At 25.6% G+C, this 17175-nt stretch overlaps 1 protein-coding gene across 2 annotated transcripts in view; it reads right to left on the minus strand.

Moving 5' to 3' along the window:
* LOC117174292 (integrin beta-PS) overlaps positions 1-12767 on the minus strand; it is a 49084-nt gene extending 36317 nt beyond the window's left edge. Inside the window, exons 1-2 of one of the 2 annotated variants that reach the window (XM_033363263.1) lie at positions 12546-12767; positions 652-809 (exon numbers count right to left, since the gene is read on the minus strand). In XM_033363263.1, coding sequence (XP_033219154.1) covers positions 652-763 — 112 coding nt within the window. In that variant the 5' untranslated portion in view covers positions 764-809; positions 12546-12767. The remainder of the gene's footprint in view (positions 1-651; positions 810-12545) is intronic. The other variant, XM_033363262.1, reaches the window with a different exon arrangement.
* Positions 12768-17175: the final 4408 nt, after the last annotated feature.

Below are 17175 nucleotides of genomic sequence, written 5' to 3' on the forward strand. Positions count from 1 at the left end.
CTTCTACTCTAAAATTGCTTGAAGTAGTTTCTTCATCCAAGATTTAGAAGAGGGAATTTTCAAATTGTGAAGAATTCTGACTAGGACGAGGGATACTTTTTTTTTAATTTCTTTCTTTTAAATCCGAATTATAATTCTTTCAAAAAAGTCACGTTCCATGTCAAAAATTCTCTGTTCTAAAAAAATCAATTCGATTATCAAACTTTCAGCGAAAAAAATTGCAAAAGGTTTTTTCTTATGATAGAAAAAAAAAGGAAATAAAAATTCTTTCTCTCGTAAAGTATAGATATACTTTAAACATGTCAAAAAATAAAAATTTTGAAACAAAAAATATTGAAATTAGCTAATTTTTCACTCCGAATAGACTATATTCAAAATAAGACGGTTACCATGCACTTACTGTATTTTACTTTTCATCTCTAAATGAATTATAAAATAAAATAAAGACTAATGGAGCTTAAATTTCAGACTTTTCTGAATACCTAAGACTCTCGAAATTTAGAGATACGACCGGAAACGGTTCTACACTCCTGAAAAAACCAGGAATTTTATAGAAAAGGTAGCCTAGATTTTCAGCCAAAACTCTAATTCTCCTCAATCCATACGAATAAATATTTTAAAAAACTTGCATCCGATAAAATATAAACTTACGGGCTTCGCACACCAGGCACAGAACTCTGTCTGAATGCATTCGTGACAAGTTGTTCTGCTGGGACAGTTGTTTGTCCCTGACTGTGATTTTGCTTGAACATAGACCACCCATAACACTGCCAGTGTTACAAATCTTATGGTTAACTTGTCAAACATCTCTGTAATCATTAATAAAAATCAAGTATTTAATAAAAATAAACAAAAAATTTTATGTACATTATCTGCTTTTCTCTTATCGGTTAGTTTCGAAGAATTACAGGGTGGCCGTTTTAATCAAAGAAAAAAATTCCCGGTCATTTCCCGGTTCGCAAACATTTTTTAAGGCCAATGAAATTTTAAAAACTAAACTACATTCTAAATATTTTTCCATGTAAGTAATAAACAACAAATTAAAGCATTCAAAGTGGAACACTTGAATTCCAACTTTTTAAAATTGAAGTTTAAAAGTTTTTTAATTCAAAAATTGTGTATTTAAATGCTCAAAAATTGACACGTACCAAATGGAAGGTAAAAACACTTTTCAAATAAACAATATTAAAAGAAATGCAAATAAACTGAAAAATTTAAAACTTTTATCAATTATAGAGTTCAAAGATTCAGATTAAGTTCCAAAAATATAAATCCACGTTAACATTTTCAATAATCTAAATTAAAGACTGAAGCAATGATCTTTAAAAACTTTCAAAATTATATTATTTTAAGTGATTTTAAGCTAGACACATTAAAAATTTTTAAAATAAGTATTTTAACTTAACAGTTCTTAAATTAGAAGTTTAATGATTATTTTTTTAAATAGTCTAGGCATCCCTCAAAAGCTTTAAAATTTTATTTAAAAATCTTGATAAATCTAGAAGTAGTTTTAAATTTTTCCAAACTCAAAATCATTTTTGAATTTTTTGTCAGAACTTTTAAATATATTTCAAAATGAATTGAACTTTTTCTATAACTTGTAGAAAATCCCACAAATTAAAAAAATTTGAATTCATAAATAATAATAGAACATTTATTATTTGTAAAAATATTAAAGTAATTTTAACAGATATTTAGAAGTTTTAAATAGATTCGAATTAAATTTAAAACTTCAAATAATTTTTAAAATTTACAGCCGAATTAAAAATAAAATGTAGATTTTTGCAAATTTCGAACAAAAAATTTAGAATTTTTTTAAGAATTGTGAAAGACTTTAAAAGAATAAATTTTTTTTAAAGATTCTTAGGAAAATTGAAAAATTATTGTAACAGAAAATTTCAGAAGATTTTAAGAGATTAGAAGAATTATCAAAGAAGAACATGGAAGATTTTAAGGATTTTTTTTAATTTGCAGGATTTTCAAAAATTGTAGGAAAATTTCGATTAATTTAAAAATATATTTAGAAGTTCTGAAAAAAGTGTTAACACACTTCGTTTAAAATACTTGAAATAATGTCAAGCTTTTTAAATAGAAAAATTAAAATAATAACGCTCAAAGTTTAAAAGTTCTTCAAAAATCTAAAAATTCAAAGCTTTCTATGTAAAACAATTCAGTTTCAAATTATTTTCTTTTAAATATATGGTTTCAATTTACGCGTCTTAAATGAACAGTGAAATATTTCTAAATATTAAATACTTATTCTTTTTCTAAATTATAAAATTTCAAATTAAACGGGATAAAAATTAAATAATTTAGACTGAAACAATATTTTTAATTTGGATTTATTTTTACGTTGAAAATATTAAAATGCACATTTACATTTTTTAATGTCTAAGAAATTAATAGAAATGATATATTAATAAATTTATTTATTAAATTCAATACAAAAAATAATATAAAAGAAGACCTGAAACTCTGAATTAAAAATATATTATTGATAATTCATGAAAATTTGTATTTAAAAATAAAACTATTGGAATAAATGATATATTAATTTCAATTCTTATCAAGACTTTCGGATTGAAACAGTTACAATCTGGAAATTCTCAAATTTTGAACGGATCTAGAATTGTTTAGTCAAATTAATTATTGTTCAGATTTCTATACTTAATGAAATAAAACTGTTTTTCATCAAAAATCTTCAACTTCAAATGCTTTTCATTTTTAATTGTTTAAATGTTCAAAACTGTACTATAATTATTTTAAAAACTGTTAAAATCGAACTTGGGCAGATTTTTCTTCTGAAAATTCGTGAAATTTCCAATTTCCCTATTCGGCAGCAACTCTGCTTTTTATAAAAAAAATATATACTTAAAAATTAAAAAAGGAACATTTTTAAAGTGAAAGACTTTCGAATTAAGCATTCTAAACTAAATGATGTAATAATTTATAAAAATCACAATTTAGCAAATTATTTAAAAAACGGCTGAAATCAAAGTTGGATAAAATTTTTATTCTACAAATTTTGTAAAATTCGCGGTCAAAAAATAAATTCACTATTATTTCCGGGTTTTTCCCGATCTCATAAAATTCCCGGTCATTTTCCGGTTTTCCAGGTTTCCCGATCCAGCGGCCACCCTGAATTACTCATGGATTTTCCCGATTGCGTATGAACACATTTTTGTTTAAAATTGAATTTAGAGTATATACGAAAAATAGGGAACAAATTTACTTAGTTCATCTTGAACAGGCTTCAATTATACTTACAAGATTCTGAAATCGTTGCTATTATTAAACACTGACTCAGATTTTCTTAGTTGATCTAATCAGTAATCACATTCTTGAATCATATTATTTATGTTATGCCAATTCACGTATTTAATAGAAATACTGAATCCTGAATAACTTAAAAATTCTAGCGTGTAAAATTGTGCGAAAACACTAAAAAAACACCAGTTTTGAAATTTTTTTAGAAATTCACAATAATATGTATATAGGAACAAGTAGTCAAGAATTATTTAGTAAAACAATTGGAGAAAAATGTCTATGTCTCCCTCTAGAATGTAGACTCTAGGCGGTCAATTACTATAAACCTTATTCTTTTCTCTTTTTTTTTTACGTTCCCTGATGGACAATTTTGTACAATAAAGTAAACAAAAACTAAACCCAGTTTGACAGGAAGTTACACATAAATACAGTAAATTACAACAAAAAATAAGAGGAAATAGAGTTGCATTTTAATCTAAGAAACAAATTCTCGGTCAAAGAGGAACTCTTGAATTGAAAAATTTAAAAATTGAAGTTGAAAGTTTTTTAATTCAATAATTTTGTATTCAAATGCTCAATAATTTAGACGTATAAAATGGAAACTATTAAAATATTTTAACTTAACAATTTTTTATTCAATGCAGTTTTGACTGCCAAATAATTTTTTTGATACTTTAATAAATTGTAGAAATTAAATATTCCGACTTAGTTCCAAAAATATAAATCCACGTTGGCATTTTCAATGCTCTAAATAAATTGAAGACTCAATCAATCAATTTAAAAATATCATTTTAAGCAGTTTTAAGCTAGAAACATTAAAAATTGAACGATTACATTTTTGTATAAACTGAGAAAACTGCTTAAAGTAAATTAAATTTTTTTTTATTGTAAATAGTTTTAAAATCTTTAAAATGCTTTGAAATTTTATTTCAAAATCTTAAAACATCTACACGTTGTTTTACCTTTTTAAAAATTTTAAATGATTTTTGATATTTTTCAGAACTTCTGATCATCCTTTAAAATGATTCGACTTTTTTCTAACTTTTTTTTTTAATTCTGCCAAATTAAAAAAAAATCCTTAACATCTTCCACGTTAATTTTTGATAATTTTGTAAGTCTTTTAAAATCTTTTTAAATATTCACTTTTCAAAATAAAAATTAAATTTAAAATTTCCTAGGAAATGTTTTTATTCTTCTGAAGCCTTTCAACATTCTTAATAAGTTTCCAAATTTTTTGTTCGAAATTTGCCAAAATACAAATTTTGTTTTAAATTAGACCGTGGATTATTTACACAGAAATTTTGGTACGAATGGGCTAATTTTTAATTTTTTCAAAACCTCTAAATATCTCTTGATCTTACTCGATTTTTTTCTAAGAATAATAGATGTTCAATTGTTATTTATACATCAACATTCAACCATTTGACTTGAAAATTAAATCTGTTTAAATAGAACAATTAACATTGTAACGTTGAAAGTTTAATTTTTTTTAGTTCTTAATATTTCATTTTTAATTACTGATTTTAAATAAAATCAGATATTTCTAAATATTGTTATTTTTCTTAATTGGAAAATTTCAAATTTAATTGCTTAAAAATTGAATATTTTAGACTGAAACAATATTTTTATTTAAAAGAAGCCTTTAATAATGGATATATTGTGTTTTGAAGTTATTTTAAAATTAAAAATAGTTTTTAATGTTTCAATCAGTTGTTTACATTTGTTTAACGTATAAGATTTCCCAATTGAAACAGTTAACAGTTTCTTAACAAATTTTATATTATTATAATATAACATATTTTATAATATTCCTTATAAAATTAATTATTATTCACTTTTTAAATCCTAAAGTACAGTTCAATTTTAAAAATGATTATTTAATTTACATTCACAGTTGATCAACTAAAAATGGTTATTATACAAAACCTTCGATTTCAGATGTTTCTTATTTTTAATGGTTTAATTCTTTAAAACTTCACTTTTAAATCACGCATATAAACTAATGAAAATACGCATTCTAAACTGAATGGTTTAATTGACAAAAAATAACAATTTAACTTATTTAAAAAAGGGTTGAAATCATAGTTGAACATTTTTGTTTCTAGAAATTTGTAAAGTTCCCGGTAAAAAATAAATTCACTTAATTTCCCGGTTTTTATTAGTTAACAATTTAACTCATTATTTAAAAAAAAGGTTAAAATCATAGTTAAAAAGATTTTTTTTTTTAATTTGTAAAATTTTAATTAAAAATTCCAATTTTCGACAAAAAATGGAATAGTTACATTTTTTTATTAAAAAAAATTAATTCTCAGCCAGAAAACGACGAATTTTTAACAAAATAATTGAATTGCCAAATTAAATAAAATCAATTTTCAATAAAAATATTAATTTTCATTTAAAAAATAATTGTTTTCAACCAAATAGTTGCTTTTATAACCAAAATGATTAATTTTGTACCAAAAAAAAAAGAATGTCCAACAAAGTATCTAAATTTTCAAATAAGGAAGATCAATTTTCAATTAAAAATATCACTTTTTAACCAGAAACGGAATAGTGACATTTTTCAGGGTGGCCCTTTCAATATGAAAAAATTCCCGGTTCGCAAACATTTTTCGCGAAAAATGAAATTTAAAGAATCGTACTCTAAAACTAAAAATTTTTCCATCTGAAGTAATAAAAACTAAACTGAAAATCATTTTAAGCAATTTTCAGCAAGAAATATAAAAAATTGAACGATTTAACTTTTGTTATAAACTGAGCTCTTCTTAAAATAAACGTTAAATTATTTTCATTTTAAATAGTTTAAAAATCCTTGAAAAGCTTCAATATTTTATTTCAGAAACTTGAAACAACTACGTGTTATTTTATATTTACTCTATAGGAATAATGAGTGTTCAATATTTATTATACATCAAAATTGAACAATTTAACTTGAAAATTAATTTTTTTCAAATAGAACAATTAAAATTCTAACGTTTAAAGTTTTTTGTTGTTGAATATTTGACATATAATTACTGATATTACATGAACAATCTAATATTTCTAAATAGTAAGCAACTGTTATTTTTTTTAATTATAAAATCCTCAAATTTTAGACTAAAACAATATTTGAAATCGAATAAAAGCCTTTAAATATAATATATTATTGAGAAGTACTTTTATATTCTTCAAGTTTTGTAAAGGGAAATTTAAATCGAATTTGATTTTTTGTACTTGTGTGAGATTTTGTGTATGATTAATAATGGGAATTTCTGAATTATAAGCCAATAAGCGATCGAGTTTTATCATGTAAAGCGAAAAGACGTGGAATTGTGGGAAAACCGGGCCAAGCTGTGAATAGTTTCCATTCAATAAGTAATCAGTGAAAGTAAATTACCCCAGGTACAAATCTAAAAGTATTTAAGTGAACAGGTTTTTGTGGAATTCAATTTATTAAAATGGTTTATACTCATTTCCATAAACTTTTACAGTGGCGTATTTTACTATTGTACTTTTGTACTAAACTTAACGCACTCAAGGACTAATAATTCAGATTTAGTTGCATAAATATAAATCCACGTTAACATTTTCAATAGTCTAAATTAAAGAATCAAGCAATGAACTTTACAAATTTTCAAAATTATATTATTTTAAATAATTATAAGCTAGACACATTAAAAATTGAAAAATAATTTTTTTTAACTTAACAGATTTTAAATTAGAAGTTTAATTTTTATTTCTATTTTAAATAGTCTAGGCATCCTTCAAAAGCTTTAAGATTTTCATTCAAAATATTTTTAAATTTTTCCAAATTAAAAATAATAACAATAGAATACTCATTAATTGTAAAAGTATTAGAGCAATTTTAAGAGATATTTAGAAGTTTTAAAAAGATTCGAAATAAATTTAGAACTTGAAATAATTTCCAAAACTTACAGATGAATTTCAAATAAAATGTAGATTTTTGCAGATTTCAAACAAAAAATTTAGAATTTTTTTAAGAATTGTGAAAGACTTCAAAAGAACAATTTTTTTTTTTAAGATTCTTAGGAAAATTGAAAATGATTTTTTACATTGACAAATTATTGTAACAGAAATATTAAAAAGATTTTAAGAGATTTCAAAAATGATCAAAGAAGAACATGGAAGATTTTAACGATTTTTTTAATTAGCAGGATTTTCAAAAATTATAGGAAAATGTCGATTAATTTTAAAATATATTTAGAAGTTCTGAAAAAAATGTTATCACAGTTCGTTTAAATTACTTGAAATAGTTTCAAGTTTTTAATTAATTTTGAATCTTTTCAAAACTTCTAAATATTTCTTAAAACTCCTCAAATTTTTTCTACAAATAATATGTGTTCAATTAATATTTATGCTTCAAAATGTAACAGTTTCACTTATAAATTAAACACTTTTTAAATAGAACTATTAAAATTGTCACGCTAAAAGTTTAAAAGTTCTTCGAAAATCTAAAGATTCAAAGCTTTCTATGTAAAACAATTCAGTTTCAAATAGTTTTCTTTTAAAAATTTGGTTTCAATTTACTCGTCTTAAATGAACAGTAAAATATTGTTAAATATTGCTAAATATTAAATATTAATTCTTTTTCTAAAGTAAGAAATTTCAAATTAAATGGGATAAAAATTCAATTTAATAAAAACCTTTAATTGTAACTATATTATTATGGATTTATTTTTAAGTTGAAAATAGAAAAACGCACGTTAACATTTTGAATGGCTAAACAAAATTAAAAGAAATAATATATAAATAAATTTCTTTATTAAATTAAATATACAAAATTATATAAAAGAAGACCTGGAACTCTGAATTTAAAATATATTATTGATAAATCATGAAAATTCTTATTTAAAAATAAAATTATCGGTATAAATGATATATTAATTTCAATTCTTATTAAGACTTTCAGATTAAAACAGTTACAATCTCGAAATCCTTAAATTTCGAACGGATCTAGAATTCTTTGGTCAAGTCAGTTATTGTTCAGATTTATATACTTTGAGTACAGATCCATTTTAAAAATAATTTATTTATCTATATTTACAGTTGATAAAATAAAACTGTTTTTTATCAAAAATTTTCAACTTCAAATGCTTTTAATTTTTAATTATTTAGATCTTCAAAACTGCACTTTAATTATTTTAAAAACTGTTAAAATCGAACTTGGAATTTTTCTTCTAAAAATTTATAAACTTCCCGGTTTCCCGGCCATCCTGTTTTTTTTTTTTTTTTATCAAATTTAGACAACATTTTTATTCTACAAATTTGGTAAAATTCCTGGTCAAAAAATAAATTTACGTCCACATCGCTCTTTTAACCATCAATTCGTCTGTGTTAGATTATTTGTAATATTTATTTAAATGTCTTTGTTAATTTTTAACTGAATCCGGATTATCTTATAAAATCAATTATTATTCACTTGTTAATCATTAACGTATGGTTCAATTTTGAAAATCATTATAATTTATATTCAATTTTGATCAACTAAAAGGGTTTTTTTTCTTGAAAATTTTCGATTAAAAATGCTATTTATTTTTAACTTTTAAAGTCTTTAAACCTGCATTTTTTAATTCTTCGAATGAAAACTGTTTTGATTATATGAAACACAGTAGAAATGAGACTTTGAATTCCCAGCATGCGTGTTCTTTTCACAAAAATAGAAATAGAAAAAATTTTACTGATATCTCCAAAATTGCCACGATATCATTACAGAAGCGAATTTCATGAAAAACATTCCAAATATTTAAGAATTCAAAAATAAATAAATAAATCAGATTAGCATAGTTATATTTTTAAAATCTTTTTATCCATGAAATTCGCTTTTGTAATGATATTGTTAAAATTTTGAATTTTTCAGCTTTATTATTAACAATATTTTAGTAATTACTTTTTAAATTAAAAGTATTCTTAAAAACATGTTTTTATTTATATGATTGTACAGAACATTAAGACCGAGAGTTTTTTTCAGAAATTTCTAATATATATTTTTCAAATGAATGACAGCTCTGATTTAAAATTACGTTTGATAGATGTGCATATCTAGCTGACATTTCGGAACAATTTAATTTACATTCAAAAGAATTCAAATGAGTTGGGAAAAATTTTGAAAAATAAAAAAAAAATCCATTGATTTCCGTAAAACTGGATTGAATTTAGAGGAATTTAAGACCAAAGAACAGAGTTCAATAAAATTCATAAAAATTCAAGGTGAATTAAAAAAAATCAAATGAATTTAAAAGAATTTGTAAAAACTTAATTGAATTCAGTAATTTTGAAATAACTGAATTAAGTAGAATAGAGAAGGATTCAAATTACTTTAAAAAATCAAGAGAATTCCAAAGAATTTTTAAGAATTCATGGTGAATTTCAAGAAAAATTTGAAAACTTTGAAATCCTACTAATTTCTAACACAAGAAGTGACTAATAATTACAAAACAATATTGAAGATAAATTCAAAAGAATTCATATGACATATGAAATGAGAAGAATTAGATGAAATTCATAAAAAAATAACCTAAATTAAAAAAGCAATTAAGCTAATTGAAAACAATTCAAAAACATATAAAAAGTAATTGAATTGGGTAGAATTGAGTGAATTAAGAAGAATTCAAAAGAATTTGGGATAAATTAATAAGAATTCAGTGAGAATTACAAATGAATTGTAAAAAATATTTGAAAATCTCTTCAAATGTTCGAAACCCTACGAAATCACTCATGTCTCGTGAAAAATTCTATATAATCCATTAAAATATTAAAATCCCTTGAAATTATTAAAACCCCTCGAAATGGTTTCAATCTCCTGAAAATGCCTTGGAATCTTTTAAAATACACTAAAATATTTCAACCTTTGCAAGCTTTCAAACTACTGAAATAAATTTAAAATATCTGGTCATCTTTTAAAATTTCCTAAAATTTTTCGAATCCTTTGATATATTCCGAAAGCCTTTGAAACTTTTTAAAGCACTCGAAAACGCCTGAGAATCTTTTACAATACCCTCAAGTATTTTAAATCGTTTTAAATCCCATTAAATTACCGAAAATAATAAAAAGATTCTTAGTAATATTTTTAAATAATCAAAATTATTTTAAATAGGAGGAATTGAAAATAATATTTAAAACCCTACAAAATACCTCACTTTTCATGAATAAATTCTTTAAAATGCACTAAAACATTATAAAATTCCGTGATATTCTATTAAGATATTTTTTTAATTCATGGAAAATGTATTACAAATTTGAAATACATTGATAGTTTTAAATTCCCTTGAAATCCTTGGAAATCTTAAAAAATAAGGTGAAGTTTTTTAAATCTTTTAAAACCTCATAAGTCCTGTAAAATCGTTCCATACCTTCAGAAATTCCAGAACATTTTTTATCCTATAATATTTCAAAAGCTTTAAAATCACTGCAAATTAATTAAATTAATTTTTTTTAATCCTTAGAATCTTTTTAAATTTCCTAAAATAATTCCAATAAAAAGCTCCTGAAAATGCCTTAGAAGTTAAAAAAAAATCCAAAATCTTAAAAATTCCTTAAAATTATTGAAATCTATTAAAAATTTATCGGAACCTCTTGAATTTTAAATTTCGAAAATCGAATTTTAAATTACAAAAGTGAAGTTTAAATTTGTTTCATTCAACAATTTTGTATTAAAATGCTCAAAAATTTGCACTATAATATGTCAGCTATTAACACTTTTCAACTGCACAAATTTCACATAAATGCAGTTAAACTGTCAAATTACAAATTTTTGAACTTTTATCAATTGTAGAATAATAATTTAGTTGGCAAAATTCAATTTTCCATTGAGAATTGCTATTCTCCTGGATAAATTCCAGTTCCAACTCAGAATTTGTTAAAAATTTTAAATTACTTCTTCAAATCCTGAATTTTATTACTTTTCGAAAATTTTCCGTTTCCAAAAAGAATTCGAATTTTTGTAAAATTCCCTGTTCCAATTTATAATTTTTATTTTTCTCGAAAATGTCCCGTTTCAACTTAGAATTCATTCTAATAAAAAATTCCCTGTTTCAGCTCGGAATTAATTTAAATATTAACATTCCCTGTTCCAAGAAGAATTATAAGTCTTTCGGATAAATACCAGTTTCAATTCAGATGTGTTAAAATTTGAAATTCTCGGTTATTATTCTGAATTATGTTAAATTATTTTAATTTTAAATAGTTTGAAAATTCTGAAAATGCTTCGAAATCTTGAAACATCTACATGTTGTTTCGATTTTTTTCAAATTCAAAAACATTATTAAAAAATTATTTTAAAAAAATATATATTTTCAATTTCCCTAGCAATCTTAAAAAATGTTATTATTAAAAAGCTTCTAAATTTCATGTTCGAAAGCTGCCAAAATCTATATTTGGTTTCAAATTAGCCCGTGGAATATTTACACCGAAATTTTGGTAACAATAGCCGGACTTTATCAGTACACGCAGACACTTCGTTTAAATTATTTGAAATCATTTCAAATTTTTAATTGTTTCAAAACTTTCAAATATTTCCTTAACTTACTCGACTTTTTCTAAGAATTGCAGAAGCTTATAATTTATTATTAATTTTTTAAAACTTTTTTACTAGAAAAAATGAGCTATTTGTATTTCAACGTAAAATTAGTCGCAGAATTGTACTTTTTTGTATACATTTTTCCATCAAGGTTTTTCTATATCGCAAATGGTTCGTGATGCGGATTTTTTAAGCTGAGGATAAAGTGGTGAAGCTAGAATTTATCAAATAAAAATACTTTTAGTTCACTGAAAAAATCCTCTTGTTATTTTTGGACGAGGTAAACACAAGAAAATGCGGGAGGATTTTAAGACTTCCACCAGGATATTTTCAATAGGGTAGGAACCGTTCAAGTAATTGATTTTTTGCTTAATCGATTGGGGATGTGATTGAAGGACACTTGGAAAAATTGAGCTTTGAATAAAAACCTTCTTCAAAGACAAGGGAAACTTATGAGGTGCGGCTGCGATCGAAACCAGCTCTCCCACGCTTGATCTATTGAAGCATTTCTTAATGTTTCTACCTCAGTTACTCCGATTTTATGGCATGGGTACAAATCGAGAAAGCCCATAGAATTTTAAAGATCATTTTTCGGAAAGTGTTGTGAGAATCAATCAGATGACAATATTTTGGATTTTAAGCTACGGCTTGGTCGATTCAAGAATGTCGTCATGTTTATATTTACAATCGAACATCATTTGCTTATGAAAATCGAGTCACGAAGTAAAAGACTGATGATTAAAATACGCTTCAGGTTACTCACTTTTTTCTTAAACTAAAAGCACTTTAACTTTGCAGCATCACAACTTTGACACAAACTTTTGTTTTTTGTTATATGGACCACCATAAAAGGAGCTTATACACCAAAGTTCACTCACGTCTCACATGAACTCGACGACTTCAACAGAATTGAGTCAGTCGCCGCCAACACACCATACACCCAACATATGGCCCACATATGTGCAAGGGTAAGTCGTGCAAACACAGCAAACGAGGCATGGCAAGGTGCGGATAGGTTACCAGGGATGTGCATTTACGTTTTACTGAAGGTTTCTTACGTAAAATACCTAAGTGAAGTATTTTACGTAGAAAACAGGTAAAATATCTAATAAATTACGTGCCAAGATGGCGAACCTGTGCATTACCTTACTTTTTTGAATTGCTGGTACTGGCATTTATAAGGGAACCTTTTCACGGAGACCTGTTTTAAATTAATCGTTGAATTAATTTGACACTTCGAGTTCGTATCTAGGTTATCAACCAATCAAATTTGCCATAGACCAACACAGTACCTAGAAATGAATCCTACGAAAAAGATTAATTTCGTGATTAATTCAAAACAGGCCTTCGTGAAAGACAGCGCCAAAAATAAATATCTTTGGCAGCCTTATGCATCGCCCGTGTATGTGTAGTTGTTATTTTAGCATCCTTGTCTTTACATTGGTGTGTATAGCAAAATACTAAAATTTATTAAAACGTTGATACTTTTTATAAATATAAAATTAAGAACAAAGTTTTCAGTAACAATTAAAGCTTCTGTAATAAGTAATCCAAAAAAGGCATGGAAACATGTAATTTAATATAAGGAAAATTGAATAGAAAAATGAGTACAGTAGACTCTACGACACTTCTCGTTTTCGGGGCGGTAGGCGAAGGGAACACGATGTGTCAGAATACCCTCTTCCCTGTGACACGAGAAAGCCACGTGACGCGCGTTCGAATTCAAACGCTCTCAAGCGCCGTACAGCTTTGTCAATTATGTTCGGTGAAAGAAAACCTTCGCTTCAGTGGCACCGAAACGTAAATCTGTTTGGGGGAAATTTATTTAATTATGAATTTCGCGAAATTCATAATTAAAATTTTGAAATTTCAATTTAATTGGATCTTGAAGAAGATAATTATTAATATCAGAACGTACATTTTTGAAATTTCAAGAATAATTACCGATGCAAAGTTTGAAATTTTTTGAGTACTTTTTCTCCTTCTTGAATTGCTTTAAGGATATTTGATTTTGTTACAGCAATGAGCCATTCAATTTTTTTACGTATTTTTGTTGGCGGCTCAATTGAAATTCTATTTTTAAAAATGTCACAATATAGGTTAAGGTATTTGGTAAGCAGTTTGAGAAAACAAAAGGTACGCTGCCTTGTTCGAAGTGAAATGAAGCAAGGAGTGGAGGCGAGCGAACGAAGGAGAAATCGGAAAACGAGAAATGTCTTAAATCGAAGTGTCGTAGAGTCTACTGTATTTGAAAAACAGTTTGAACTGTATTCATGTTCTCTATTTTTGATTATTCGAATATAATTAATTAATTTTATAAACAACTGTATTTGTTGCAAATTTCAAACACTGTTTGATAATAGTAATAATAATATTTAAACATTAATAATTAGCCTTATAATGTACTTTTTCATTTTAATTCATCTGTATACATTTCCGCTTTCTAAAAAATATATATCTATATATAATTTATTTATAATCATGGTGGCGACTTTAACGGGAAACTGGGAAAAACCCGGAATTGAGTTACAAAACCGGGAATTTACTTCTGATCGTTGCGAAATTCAAGTTCTCCATATTTTAGTAATTTTTGTCTATTTAGAAAAGTAATTTTTACTTAATCTACGGTTGCAGGGAATATGAGTGAAAATAATTATCCTTTTTATTTGAGGACAGGAAGTTTCGGTAAAGTAATTTTTGACGTGGAACGGGACTTTTTTAAAAGAATTTACAGTGGGATTTAGAAGAAAGTAGTTTAAAAAATCCCTGTTCCAAGTCAAAATTCGTCACAATTTAAAAGTTTCTTTTTTCGAAATTTAAAAAAGAGAGTACTTTAAGTATTTTTTAGAGTAGAAGTAGTATTTCGAAAAGTAAATATTTATAAATTATAATATAATTTTTGTAACATTTTTCGTTAAGAATTTAACTTTTTTTCTTGAAAATGCAACTACTTGCGGCTGAAAGCTGAACTTTTTTGTTGAAAATTAATTTTATTTTTGGAAGATTCATCATATTAACTGAAAATTCGTATCATTTTAAAAATATAACTAGTTTCTTTAAAATCGTTTTTAATTAAAAAATTAACTATTTCAGTGGAAAATAGAACTATTTCGGGTGGAAAATTGACCTTTTCTAGTTCAAAGTTCAACAATTTGGATATAAATTTGTCTTTCTAAATTGAAAATTCATTTATTTCGTTGACAATTCACGTATGTTATTAAAAAATCAACTTTTTGGTAGAAAGTCGACTTTTATGTAGAAAATCAGTTTTTTCTTTGAAAGTTCATCTCCTTATTTAAAAATTCTTTTTGGTTGAAAATTCAAGTATTCCAGTTGAATAATCATGAATATAGATTAAAGTTAATCTTTTGGGTTAGAAATAAATTTACTTTCTTGAAAAACAAACTCGTCTGTTGAAAATTATTATTTTTTTAATTTAAGATTCATCATTTTGATTAAAAATTAATTTCTTGGGTTGAAAAGTAAGCTATTTGCTAATATAGTATGACGTACAGCAGGGAGCTACACATTTTAATCCTATGATTTCACACTAATAATTTTTAAACATTTTCAACACAATAAATAATTTACTCGGCTACAAGTTCTTATCATCTAAATTGTCAATTTCACATGTTTTTCTCAAAGAAATCACTTTCAATAGAATATTTACCGTTTTTGCACTCTTTTTTTTTTTTTTATTTTGGAAGAAGGAACTTTTAAATTGTGACGAATTTTGAATTGCGACAGGGATTTTTAAATTATTTCCTAGAAAATCCCAGTTTCTATTTTTTTAAATGCCGTTCCATATCGAAAATTCCTTGTTCGAAGGGAAATTTTATTTCTTTACCAAATCCGTTTTATAAAATAAAACCGATAATTACGTTCACTTATATGCCCTGTAACTGTAGATAAAGTAAAAATTAATTTAATTGCCGGTAATTTCCCGTTTTTTCTCGGTGTTTCCCGGTTTCCTTATCAAGTCTCCACTCTGATTATAAAAAAATTATGTTTAAATATATATTTTTAGAGGGCGGAAATGTCTAGATGAGTTAATAAAAAAGTATATTATAAGGCGAATTATCAATGTTCAAATATTATTACTAATATTATTAGTCTATTAATATTATCAATCAATGTTTGAAATTTGCAACAAATACAATTGTTTATCAAATTAATTAATCACATTAGCAAAATAAACAATAGGAATATATGAACACAATTCAAACTGTTTTCAAAATACTCACCTTTCTATTCAATTTTCCTAATTTCAAAATACAGGTTTCCATGAATTTTGTTGGATTATTAATAACAGCTGCTCTTATTGTTACTGAAAACATTGTTCTTTCTTTTATATTCATAAAAAGTATCAAGTTTTTAACGAATCTTAGAATTTTTGCTATACATAACAATGCAGACTGGCCCACCTGATCGGAGCGCCATCTATTGGTTTTATTTGAACTACGATACGCCTCCGATGCTAAGAGCACAGAAAGAGTGGGGGCGATGCACAGGGCTGGTGAAAAGGTACCCTGAGAGTTTTTCTTATTGTCAATATTGTTCATAAAAAAATAATATTAGCAACTAAAGTGAAACAGAAGCAAAAAAACGCTCAGGGCTTCAATACATTCCATGGAATTACCTTAATTTCAAAACGTCTATAAGTGATAATTGTGAAATATTCATATTTTTATTCATTTAAATATTTGTAATTAACATGGATTCTAGCATAATTTTTTTAAGAATACAGGTAAAAATATTAAGTTTGCGAAACTGTAGTGAACTTTGAAATTGTTAGTACACTAGCCGCCCAAGAAGACGACCTCCGGCAAGACGAGTCGCTCAACATTACGACGGGCGAACGCTCAACGAAACGACGGCGGAGGCCGTATCTCTATCACCCTCCATTTTCTTCTCTGCAATTCACACGACCTAATGTTTCACTTAACACATAAGGTCGCTCTACACCGCACACGCTATCAGCGCAGAATAGTGGAGACCCCTCACGCTGTCGTTTTGCCGGACGGTGAAAATTCCGCGTTCGTCGTCTTATTGGACGGCTAGTGTATGCGCTGATTACTCACACTTGGCGTGCGATTCCAAATTACTTTAAAAAACATTTCTTCTAATTTAAATAAATAATTATTAAAATATGCACAAGAATGTATACAAATTATGTAACCTTTGTTTTCAGGCAAGGAAAACATTTATAAAACACATTAGTTGCTAGAAACTATACCTAATTAGGTTATTAAATTAAATTAAATTTTTGTAAAATATAAGCTGGTCTGAATCAGATCTGAAACGAGACGTGGTCCAATACTATGACACGTCTATGTCCGTGTGAATATGGTAGGAGACGATATAAATGCCTGGGTTGCGCGCGCAACCCATTT

The sequence above is a fragment of the Belonocnema kinseyi genome, chromosome 6, assembly GCF_010883055.1.
Source record: "Belonocnema kinseyi isolate 2016_QV_RU_SX_M_011 chromosome 6, B_treatae_v1, whole genome shotgun sequence".
NCBI classification, from domain to species: Eukaryota; Metazoa; Arthropoda; class Insecta; order Hymenoptera; family Cynipidae; genus Belonocnema; species Belonocnema kinseyi.